Raw genomic sequence first — 12,299 nt, 5'->3', positions numbered from 1 at the left:
TGGAAGTTTTTTGAAGTTCTCTTACTCAACAAAAAACACGCTCAGGGAGAAATAATATTTATATGTAAGTTCTCTCTCTTCTTCATGTCAGTATTTTCGTTTCGTTTATGCATGCTGTTAAAAATGGCGTCGAAACAAGAAGCAGTGCGCAAGCGCAGTTTCTAATTCAGAAATTTCAGGAATTTCTTGCACAACAGTTTTCAGTAAATCATTTTGAAAGCAAAAATATTGAATATTCATTCGCAGGAAAGACAGTCAGCGGAAGACCGACCAAAGTAATTGACAAAATTGACGCCATTTGTACCCAAAATACGTAACCCGACGAATCTTCCTCAGTATAACCCAATCAAAGTTTTTTTTGAGATTTTAACCTCCGTCGTGTACAAAAATAACTGAAGAGCAACAAACTGCAAACGATGTTGATTAGTAAAATCAAGAGATGCAGTTTGAAAGCTGATTTCGAACTTTTCTTAAATGTTTACAGAAATAAAACAGTGTTCCATTATGTAATCTATTTTTTGAAGTAGAATACTTCTCTCAGGAAGTTCGGCTACATGGGGATGTGAAATGAAAATTTAAAACCGAATAAGTGAAAAATATGTCCAATTTCAAATGCTAATAAATCGGTTAGTATTCGATAGATTTCCTTCGTTCTTGCAGCAATAGATTGGAAAATCTTCTAAGATTCTTCCCAAATGCAGATAATTGAAATTTTATTATTCACACTAATGTACTATTGAAAAAAGTCAAGCCTTGTCAAAACGAAAAATTCGACCTCTGATTGGTCGTTATATGATTGCTTCCCAAGCACGGTCGACAGAATCATATACCTTGCAATTTAAAACATGCGATTTGGCAATTTAAAACATGCTATTTGGCCTATATAAGAGCCTGTTTCAGTCGAAGCCGCTCATAATAGTTCTAGACAGCGATATCAGCAGTCATCCTCCCTTAGTAGCAGCACTAGCAGTGCAGTGGATACCAGTGATAGCGGGAAGCGGCCACAGCTGTGGCGTAGCAATGGATAGCGCACTAGTTGCAGCGGATCTCAGCATTGATAGCGGCTGATGCAGTGAAGCACTTTAGTGAAATGCAGTCTCTGTGCGATAGTGGGCACTAGTAAATGCATTCAATGAAAAGTTCACTCATTTTGACAACACATGAGCCGTCTAGTTTTGAGTGTCAAATCAGCATTTCACTGTTTATTTTATCACAAGGAATATTTTATTCACACTGTCAGTGATAACGCAAAGATGTGATCGGCATCTTATCCGATACTAAAATGAACAACAAATTGTCCTTTACAGGATGAAATAAAAACTTGATTGAAGAGTTAATATTTTCTAATGAGTCAATTCACATTTTTATATTTGAAAAGTTATAAATTTTACTTCATCTCCGTGTCTCAAAACGTATTGAATTATCTTTTCCTTCAGTCATGAACACGACATCCGAAAAAAATTCATCTCAAAATTTAAAAATTGTCAAGCCCCAACCATGACAAGCAACTTACTATATTATTGAAAATGGTTAATCCTTGTTAAAGCGCAAAATTCGATTGATCTGATTAGTCAACGTTTATTTACTAGAAAAAACGACTGACACGCAAGCAGCCGGGTTATCTTTCTTGTAAAAGTATTCTACTTCAACCTTGCGGTCGTGGCTTTGCTCACAACCCTCCTGTTTTTGACAGCAGTAGCAGTGGTTAGTTTCTATTTCCATCTAGAAACCTAATTTTGGTAAAAATGAAAATAGGACGGTTTTGCTCTGCTCGGTAGTATACGTTGTTTGAATCCAGAAAAAAAAATCATGAAGAATGAAAACTATTTAAAAAGTACACGTGATCAACTGAAATTTACGACGATTCTGGCTTTATAGTCGACTCTAAATCATCTGAAAATGCATGATTCGTGAACAATACCATTAACTGCCATCACCCGTAAGCGGCATTACAACAAAGCTACTGATGAAAATTCATGACATTAAAGTTTACGAGGGGTTTCAGCTATGGCTTAAGCTCTTGTAGCTTTGCCGCATAGAGGGAGAATGAAAAAAAAACATGAACATTTTGGAATGTTTTATTTAACTTTGGTCGCGGCTGCCTCCAAGCGAATCCATAGATTTAATTTTGGAATTGTCTATCAGCAGGTGCAACAGTTTTCTGTCTTTCTCCTCTCTCGATCCACCGAACGTGTGATCGATCGGTATAAAAACTGGACCGTCAGTGTGAATCACGTACTGTTTGTCCTTATCAGCTAGCAGATGATATTTGTATCCATCTTTGTCATCCGGTCCATACTCGACAAATTGTATGCTGTGGGGGTACAAATGGGATTAACTTTATATAAACACACAAAATGTATGAAAACAAGTATACTCAGGTAAATCCGCCAGCTCTCTTAATACTTTGCTGATCCGCTTGGGGTCGTTTTCTTTATGTTCACTTTCGAGACTTTTTTGTGGTGCAAACGATGCGCAGAATGTCACACCGATAATCACTGTTAAGATCGAACAAAATGTGAAGGTTTTCATGATTCACAGCCCGGCTCGATTCCTAGGTACTACTGCAGCTAATCTGCCACTTCGTTGCGAGTTTCAAAGCACTTTTGTCTGGTTAACTTTTGATCATCTTTATATACCGCTATCTTGACCTTGTACCGGGTGTGAAATGATAGCAGAACAGCTGCAACAGTAAACTGGTTATTTTTTTCGTCTCCTCAGTTGATTAGTCGGATTAGTTACTGGAGCACCACGCGTGTAGCAGAATGTCATAGTGACAGTGACGACAGTCACTGAATGTTACGGTATGCTAATGACAGCAAGCGATTCCATAATCGGTTTTTTTTTTCTTGTACCCCTCCTTCGAGCTCGAATGCATCTTTCGCCAGCTTAGTGGTTTATTTCCTGATCAGAATAATTTTTTTTTTTTAAAGGGGGGATTTGTTAGTAGCTTAAGTATTTATGATAAATATTAGTAAATAATGAGTATGTGTGTCCAATCACAAATGGTGACTTCTCAACACTGTTAGAAATTTGTAATTTTAATTGTTAGGATTTGTTTGCTTTCGCAATTAGGACTTATCATTCGTAGGGATTTAAACTTACTTGTCTGAAAAGGGGAAGTAAACTTACAACTAACTTAATTGCTAACTTATTGGCTATAAAGAGAGCTTATCGTAGCAATTGAGGATTGCAACGATTTTTGTCGAAAATTGTTAATAATTTTATTTGACATAGCTTCTAATGGTTCAACACCAGTAAGTCTATGTAATTCGAGTGTACCAAACCAAGGAGGACGCTTCAAAATCATTTTCAGAATTTTATTCTGAATCCTTTGAAGCGTTTTCTTCCTTGTTGAACAGCAACTTGACCAGATCGGTACAGCATAAAGCATTGCTGGTCTAAAAATTTGTTTGTAAATCAAAAGTTTGTTCTTTAAACAAAGTTTAGAATTCCTGTTAATGAGAGGATATAAACATCTCGTATATTTGATGCACTTGGCTTGTATACTCTCAATGTGCTCTTTGAAAATAAGTTTTTTATCATAAATTAGTCTCAAGTACTTAACCTTGTCGGACCAACTTAAAATAACCCCATTCATCTTGACAACGTGATTATTGTTTGGCTTGAGGAAAGAAGCCCTAGGCTTATGCGGAAAAATTATCATTTGAGTTTTAGAAGCATTGGGAGAGATTTTCCACTTTTGCAAGTAGGAAGAAAAAATATCTAAACTTTTCTGCAATCGACTGCATATGACACGAAGACTTTTTCCTTTTACGGAAATGCTTGTGTCATCGCAGAACAATGACTTTGTGCATCCTGGAGGCAAATCAGGAAGATCTGAAGTGAATATGTTGTACAGGACTGGACCCAAGACTGAACCTTGAGGTACACCTGCTCTGACAGGAAATCTATCAGATTTTGAATTCTGATAGACAACCTGCAGAGTTCGATCAGTAAGATAATTTTTTAAAATTTTGATTAGGAAAATTGGAAAATTAAAAGTTTGCAATTTCGCAATCAAACCTTTATGCCAAACACTGTCGAATGCTTTTTCTATGTCTAAAAGAGCAGCTCCAGTGGAATAACCTTCAGATTTGTTAGCTCGTATCATATTAGTAACTCTGAGCAATTGATGAGTTGTGGAATGCCCATGGCGAAATCCAAACTGTTCATTTGCAAAAATTGAATTTTCGTTGATGTGTGACATCATTCTGTTAAGAATAATTCTCTCAAACAGTTTACTCATTGAAGAAAGCAAACTGATTGGTCGATAACTTGAAACTTCAGCTGGGTTCTTATCCGGTTTTAAAATGGGAGTAATTTTTGCATTTTTCCATAATTTGGGAAAATATGCAATTTTGAAGCAGCAATTGAAAATTTTCACTAAAAAATCCATTGTGCTCTCAGGGAGATGTTTGATTAGTATATTAAAGATTCCATCGTCACCAGGTGCTTTCATATTTTTGAAATTTTTAATAATTGATTTAAGCTCATTCAAGTTAGTTTCAATTATTTCTGCAGGTAAAAAATTCTGGGAAGAAATTAAATCAAATTGACGTGTGACTTCATTTTCAATTGGACTCACAAAATTCAAATTTGAGTTATGAACACTCTCAAACTGCTGAGCAAGTCTTTGAGCCTTTTGTTCATTGGATACAAGAAAACGTTCACCATCTTTTAAAACTGGAATAGGCTTTGAAGGTTTCTTAAGAATCTTCGACAGCTTCCAAAATGGTTTTGAATATGGTTTCAATTTTTCAACTTTAGTCTCAAAATTTTGATTTCTCAGAAGAGTAAATCTATGTTTAATCTCTTTCTGCAAATCTTTATAAATAGTTTTAAAAACAGGGTCACGAGAACGTTGATATTGACGTCTGCGGACATTTTTCAAACGAATTAGAAGTTGAAGATTTTCGTCAATTATTGGTGAATCAAATTTCACTTGAGCCTTTGGAACAGAATAATTCCTGGCATCAACAATTGCACATTTTAATGCGTCCAAAGCGGAATCAATATTCACTTCGTTTTGCAAATCAAGCTCATTATTGAAATTTCTCTCAATATGAGTTTTGTATCTTTCCCAATTAGCCTTGTTATAATGAAAAACAGAGCTCATAGGGTTTAAAACTGATTCATGTGATAAAGAAAAAGTTATTGGAAGATGATCAGAATCAAAGTCAGCATGTGTGATCAAATCACTACATACATGACTTTGATCTGTAAGCACCAAATCAATTGTTGAAGGGTTTCTTACAGAAGAAAAGCATGTAGGACTATTCGGAGACAAAATAGAATAGTATCCTGAAGAACAATCGTTGAATAAAATTTTGCCATTGGAATTACTTTGAGAATTATTCCATGAACGATGTTTAGCGTTAAAATCGCCGATTATGAAAAATTTCGAACGATTTCTGGTGAGTTTTTGTAAATCACCTTTAAAATAATTTTTGAGCTCGCGTGTGCATTGAAATGGTAAATATGCTGCGGCAATAAATAAAATCCCAAGTTCAGTTTGAACTTCAATTCCCAAAGTTTCAATAACTTTCGTCTCAAGATGGGGAAGAGCACGATGTTTGATTCGGCGATGAATAACAATTGCAACTCCACCGCCGGAACCCTGAATCCTATCATATCTATGAACCACGTAATTGGGATCATATTTTAATTTTATGTTAGGTTTCAAAAATGTTTCAGTAATAATTGCAATATGCACATTATTTACTGTTAAAAAGTCAAAAAGCTCATTCTCATTGGCCTTCAATGAGCGAGCATTCCAGTTTAATATTTTAATTGTTTTATTTAAAATCATTGCTAAATTTTAAATTAGAAACAATTTTAATAGTAAATTTTGTGCCTATTTGAATGGCTTCAAACATTGATTTTGCCTGCAACATGGCGTTCATAAGATCGAACATTGCCTGTTGCAAAAAAAGAAAGTTTACCTGCCGTAATAGGCCCCAGGCAGTTGACATTAGAAAAAATATTTTCGGCAGCAATATTAGCTGGAGTGATAGGTGTACAATTATTTTCTAGCCTGTTTTGCTTACCCATATTAACGGTCATTTTCGAACTACCAACACTAGGCGGTATAATGTTCGAACTACCTGTAACCTGTGCATAAGTTAAACGGGTATGCAAAGGAGTAGGTAAACTATGCGTCACTGGTACGCTTGGAGAATTTTGTTTTGAAGTTGGTTTTAATTGAGAAATTGAATTTTGTTTACCTTGCCTTGCCTTAAGAATTGCTAAACGGACTGGGCATTGATAAAAATTTGACATATGGTTGCCGTTACAATTCGCACAGCGAAAATTTTTACTCTCTTTCACAGGACATGTGTCCTTTTTGTGAGAAGAGTCTCCACAATTAAGACATTTTTGGTCCATGTTACAGAATTTGGAACCATGGCCATAACGTTGGCAAGTACGGCATTGGGTGATATGCTTTTCACCTCCGCCATACTTCCTATAAATTTCCCACTTTACACGCACATTATACAAAGCATGTGCTTTTTCAAAAAATTTTAAGTTGTTAACCTCATTGCGGTTAAAATGAATTAAATAATTAACAAGGGAAATTCCAGTTCTCTGACTGTTTTCGCCTCGTGATTTTTGTTTCATTAGAATTACTTGGGTAGGGGCTATGCCAAGTAAATCTGTTAAAGTAAGTTTGATCTCATCAACGGTTTGATCGTTGGTGAGACCTTTCAAGACAACCTTAAACGGCTTGGTGTTCTTGGTGTCATATGTAAAAAATTTGTACATCTTTTCAGTTAAATACTGAACAAGACGATCACGACCCTTTACTGAGTCGGTTAATAAGCGGCATTCACCTCTACGGCCAATTTGATAGGTAACTTTAACGTCAGAAACAAACGTTGAAAGTTCCTTTTTGAATATATTAAATTCAGAAGAAATAGTTACCACAATAGGTGGAACTTTCTCCTTTTTTAAAGATTTTATATTTTGTATAGTTTCATTATTAATAACTTCCATTTCACCAGCTTCTTGCTCAGGCAAAATATCAAAAGGATTGTCACTACAGACACTCGATGTGTCAGAAAGAGATGCCTCTCTTTTCCTCCCCGCAGCGATGCGAGGTTTCTTTTTCCGTCCAGCCATTTCAGGTGATACGAAAAAAGTTAAAACAAATGTTAAATTCAAAAGTAGGTAGTCTTGAGAAAGACTGATGGGAAATAACTTTCAGGTAATCTCTAAAAGACACACTGACAAAACACAAACTTTGAAGCTATAGGCAGTCAAAGACCAGTCCACAAGCAACCGAAAAAAACGTCTGATCTGTAGGACAGTTCAAGACGCACTGATCAGAATAATTTATTTGATGCTTGTCAATGATGTTGATCGGGACTAGATTTATCAAACTTAATTTTGTATCGTATTTTTAGTTTAACCTTTCCTTCATTGTTTTTAATCAAATTTTTCAGATTTGATCATATCACGAAACCTCCAACACTATGGATCTAACGCAGTCTCAGTACACCGTGCAGGCGCAGTACTCCTTCAAGGGGTCCAACAATGACGAACTGTGCTTCAAGAAGGGCGACATCATCACACTGACCCAGCGCGAGGACGGCGGCTGGTGGGAAGGTACCTTGGGCGATAAAACGGGCTGGTTCCCGAGTAATTACGTCAAAGAGTATGCCGGTAAGTGTGCGCTCTCTCGCCCCAGTACAGTAGCCTGTAATGATATTATTTTCTTTTTTTGTTGACAGGTCCACTGCCACTGTCGGAAACGATACGGCCTCCGGAGGAGATACAGGCCTTCCGTTCGGTGGTCTTCCGCGATCTGTTAGAAAGCGAAAAGGCACATGTCGCGGAGCTGCGGGGAATGGTGGAGAACTTTTTGGAACCGCTGGAAAGTAGTCAAATGTAGGTTTGTTGGATTATTTCCAATTTGGTGCAGCCTGAAATAATTTTTCCCAAACCATTGTAGTTTAACACCGGACGAATACACGCAAATGATGTGTAACTTTGTCGAAATTGTCGAGATGCATGAGGAGTTTCTGCAGAATCTGGAAGATTCGAACGACCGCGTCGGAAAGGTGTTCCTAACCAAAGCACCCACCATGAAAAAGATTCACCAGTGCTACTGTGCTGCTCATCCGCGGGCCATTGTGATAGTTGACAAGTATCGGTTAGTATAATCTGTTTAAAGAGAAAGTTCTTTGTGTGACTACAAAAAATTCTTATTCCAGAGATGAATTGAATAGCTTCATGGAGAAGCAGGGAGCTGCGAAACCCGGCCTGCTGGTACTGACAACTGGACTGTCTAAACCGTTTAGGCGGTTGGATAAATACTCGGCAATTCTTCAGGAGCTGGAACGGCATATGGAAAGTTGCCACCCTGATCGAGGGGACACCCAGCGCAGTATTGCTGTTTACAAAGACATTGCATCGTCCTGTTCGGCAACCAGACGGCAGAAAGAGCTGGAGCTGCAAATTCTGACAGGCCCCATCCGAGGTTGGCAAGGACAAGAGCTAACCTCGCTGGGTGAAATTATCCACATGGGCAGTGTGGCTGTTGGTCCCGAACACAAAGACCGCTATTTTGTTTTGTTCTCCCAGACGCTGCTAATTCTGAGCGTCAGTCAGCGAATGAGTGCGTTCAAATACGAGGGGAAACTTCCACTAACCGGAATCAGTGTGAACCGGTTGGAGGATACAGATCAAATTAAGAATGCCTTCGAGATCACCGGAACGTTGATCGACCGCATCGTAGCCGTCTGTCAGGGGCCGAACGAGGCGAACAAATGGGTTGATCTGTTGAATGCGAAAGTGAATCCCACCGCGGATGGTCCAACCGGCAAAGACCTGAAAAGGATAGTCAGCAGCTCGGCGATGAGTATTCCCCAGCCGCCACCACATGTAAGTAGATGAGTGCACAAGCTTTGAACTTAACTATGTTTTCCTAGATCAACACGTGATTATGGTTAGGAAGACAGTTTCGTTACCTTACCCCCTTTTAACTTTTGTAACAAGCACCTAGTTTTGTTTTTTTCTCTGTTCTCTGGTACGAACGAAGTTATCAGCGAACGCTGTTTATTTGATCATCGGATAGAGTTTTATGCTTGGTCAAAATTATATGGCATGAGTTACATACTGATTTGATACTGTCTTTAGTGTAATAGATCAATCAACTAAACAGCGTTCACCAGGGCTGGCCAAAACCAGCAAAACCGCCAATGGTTTGCCACTGAACACACGCACGTTTCCCAAAACAAATTGTACCTTCACCCTATTTTATTAGTTTTTCTCTCTGTATCTCTTTCTCCCTCGCTCAATACCGAAAACAAACAAACAAAAAATGTACAACTGTTCCCAATCAAACAAAAAAAAAAAAAAACACCACAACCGAACCCAGAGCAAAGAAACGCTCGACGCGCGTGGCTACAGCACCCGTGTCTCCGTATGTGCATACAGTCAGCCGACACTCGACTACCGACCGACGTATCCACCGTACTCCTATCCGCCGACGGCTCCGTACGCCGCTTTGACGACCTTTTTTCGGCGTCTGTTCAGAAGTGGTGCGATGTCCCGATACATCGTGCAAGCATTACTGTATCCCCAGGTTACGCAGACGATCGACACCAGTGGCGTTGTGTTGAGGCGAAAACATCGCACCACCGTTCGGATGTATCGCCGTGAGCTGGAAATAAAACAACGTGAGGGTGGTGAAGCAGAGGAGGAGGACGAGGACAGTGGCAGTGGCTCCTGTACATCGTCGTGTTCGGCCAAATCGAAGGGCCTAGAACGACAGGATGCAATCGATTACGGGGATGAAGATCCGTACGAAACGATCACTTTTCTTACCGGTGCTCGAAAAAGTGAAAGTACCGCAAGGGAGCTCACGATCTACGAAAGCTACGTCGGTCCTGCAGATGCAGACGAAAGGGATGAGTCGTTTTTCTTTATTCCGCCTGGCAGCGACCAAGCGGCGAGTGAGGAGAGAAAGAGTGCCGAGAGCCAAGGATCGTTTATGATCGGATCGCGGCCGATTCCTTGTCTACAGTTGAATGATTGCGATCTGGAAGGGGGTAACACTAACATGGGTTCCGGTGAAACGGGTTCGATTCATACGACCACAGCCCGGTTAGCACTTGGCGACATTCGGCAACAGTGCTCGGAGCAATCTCAAGTATCTAGTTTTGAACATAGAATAGTAGGACATGGTGATATGGCGTGTGAGGATTTGTTGAATTTGGATGATTCCATGAAAATAAAAAATTCGCTTCAACAGAAACCAATAATCGAGGAAAGGCACAGCATGCCTACTCTTTTTGTGGGAAATCGGTTCGCTAGTTCTTCGGTGACTGAGATCTATATTCCCTCGTGGAAGGACAGGCAGGAAGTTCAACAGCAGCAGCAACAGAAAGCCGCTGAAACCACAGCTGCTGTCAGTGATCGTGTCAGTGTACATTCCAGTTCGCTCGAGATTCCAGCCGCTGAAGCAGCTCTCTCCGTGCCGGATCAAATTTCAGCCGAGCTGCTGTACAATTTTGGCAGTTCATCATCAACCTGTTCGTCACAAGATTCGGCCACAAAGGTTCTCACACCGCCGCTGGAATTTCGCAACGAAGCCCCGCCGATCGTCGTCGGTTGTTTGTCCCGTGAAGTAACACCATTCCGTAAGCATTCAATTAATTCCGATAAAAAACTTCTGCTAAACCAAACTAATCTCAAAAAGGACAAAAATGGCGATCCAGCAGCCGGAACGGTGGTTGGCAGGCGGTGTGTGAGTTATCAGTTTATGAACATGGGTCAAACCGACGTTAGCAGCGGTAGTAAGGAAGAGGAAGGTGACGAAGATAGCGGTCACCGACGGCAAGCGCAACAACAAGCGCATAGCAAATGCCGATTTTGTAGCACCAGTGCCGGCTCGCGGTGCCACAGTCCCCGGTCGAGCGATTCAGGTATGGCCGGCAGTCTAACGATATCCTCACCCGATCCTCCTAAATTATCTGGCGATTTTCTCCTTTATGATTCAGACCACCACGAGCCGAACGGAATTCGACGTGACGTTGATATCGATCCTGATCACTCCGTTGCGAGTGATCATTCGAAGGGAACGATTAACCGAATGCTGCGACATTCGCACTCGAGCCACAATATTGGCCATTTCGCCACGCTACGGAACAGTGACAGTGAGTTCAATTTCACTGATAGTGGTCAGTTCGATCATAGTCATCCCTTTCACGACGATCCTTATCGGAACAATACCCTGCAGAGCGTGGATTCCGAGCTGATGGACCCGTCGTCTAAGTTTTCAATGCGAAGTCGCAGCGAGGAACGTCGTTCTAGTGATGAGGAAAGCGAAAGCACCGACCGCGGCAGCAAGGGAAGACCGAAACGGTACATAGGCCGAAGCAGGATAGTGATAAATTTGCACGGCTACCGGAGCCAAACGGTCGAGCCGGAAAGCACGATCTACAAGACTGGACTGTATGCACATTGGTGGAAGAAGGAACGATTGCCGATTTTTGTCGTTGGCCACCAGGAGGAGGGAGATGCTGTTGACCGCCGGAGAGAGGCGAAAGAGAGCGAGAGCAGCGCTGGTAGCAGCAGCAGTGTCCATCCTTTTGGGTCCGACCGGGGTTCAGGCAAGAGTCTATTGCTTTTCCGTTACTGGCGTTGCGTTTGATGATGCTGTTTCCCCATTTTTTTTCGTTACCGTAATTTTCTTTTTTTTTCGTTTTGGTTTTCTCTATTAATTGGAATGCTGTACTTTTTCCGATGTTATTGGTGGTTTTTGTTGAAACGAAATTGTATTATAATATCACCCTAGAGGCGACAATCGTTCTGTTGAAAATAGTCATCCGATTCGCGTACTGCATCTTGTGGGACTGTTTTATCACGTGAGGAATAAGAACATACAAAAAAAATTAAACTAGCGAAACGAAATCTGAATTCAGACGCTTAATAGCTTTCAAAATAGCCTCAATGCCCGAACATAGTCACTTTTTCAAATATTGTATTCGCAGCTGCAACCGGAAACAAAACAAAAAAAAAGGCAGTAGGTTAAAATTTACTTGTTAGTTTTTTTTCTGCTTATAAACAGTTTGAATTATGTTAATATCCAGGAAATGCAAGTGTTTTTGATGCGTTAAGGGGTTATATACCTTTTTGACCGAGAAAAATGAGGGAAGTTTGAATTTATTTTTAAGTGCATAGCACCATTTTCATTGCATCAAAGTGGTATTTTTCTGAAAGTATAGTATATCAACAACAAGAAAATACGTTTTACTTTGAGATATACCAATTATTGCTGGAGTAATGGCCGT

The 12,299-nt window shown here is 40.0% G+C and overlaps 2 protein-coding genes across 7 annotated transcripts in view; one reads left to right on the top strand and one right to left on the bottom strand.

Annotated features, from left to right (window-relative positions):
- LOC129726920 (rho guanine nucleotide exchange factor 7) overlaps positions 1 to 12,299 on the top strand; it is a 108,511-nt gene that overhangs the window by 55,580 nt on the left and 40,632 nt on the right. For 3 of the 6 annotated variants that reach the window (XM_055684178.1, XM_055684181.1, XM_055684179.1), the window contains exons 2-6: positions 7,446 to 7,665; positions 7,734 to 7,890; positions 7,955 to 8,155; positions 8,217 to 8,886; positions 9,383 to 11,618. In XM_055684178.1, the coding sequence (XP_055540153.1) occupies positions 7,476 to 7,665; positions 7,734 to 7,890; positions 7,955 to 8,155; positions 8,217 to 8,886; positions 9,383 to 11,618 (3,454 nt within the window). In that variant the 5' untranslated portion in view covers positions 7,446 to 7,475. The remainder of the gene's footprint in view (positions 1 to 7,445; positions 7,666 to 7,733; positions 7,891 to 7,954; positions 8,156 to 8,216; positions 8,887 to 9,382; positions 11,619 to 12,299) is intronic. The other 3 variants (XM_055684184.1, XM_055684183.1, XM_055684182.1) reach the window with 2 other exon arrangements.
- On the bottom strand, positions 2,077 to 2,733 carry LOC129726922 (uncharacterized). Its single transcript, XM_055684185.1, has 2 exons — positions 2,378 to 2,733; positions 2,077 to 2,314 (listed from the first exon to the last, which is right to left on the bottom strand). The coding sequence occupies exons 1-2, from the start codon at positions 2,530 to 2,532 to the stop codon at positions 2,083 to 2,085; spliced, it is 387 nt and encodes a 128-aa protein (XP_055540160.1). The 5' UTR covers positions 2,533 to 2,733; the 3' UTR covers positions 2,077 to 2,082.

The sequence above is a fragment of the Wyeomyia smithii genome, chromosome 3 (genome assembly GCF_029784165.1).
Source record: "Wyeomyia smithii strain HCP4-BCI-WySm-NY-G18 chromosome 3, ASM2978416v1, whole genome shotgun sequence".
Taxonomy (NCBI): domain Eukaryota; kingdom Metazoa; phylum Arthropoda; class Insecta; order Diptera; family Culicidae; genus Wyeomyia; species Wyeomyia smithii.
Note: the sequence above shows the minus strand (reverse complement) of the source record. Positions and strands in the feature narration are given on the sequence as shown.

Excerpts from the sequence above, each read along its gene's own strand:
- LOC129726922 (XM_055684185.1), bottom strand. The coding sequence starts at position 2,532 with ATGAAAACCTTCACATTTTGTTCGATCTTAACAGTGATTATCGGTGTG. Across the intron at positions 2,315-2,377 it reads GAGCTGGCGGATTTACCTGA|CATACAATTTGTCGAGTATG; the intron begins GTATACTTGTTT and ends GTACCCCCACAG.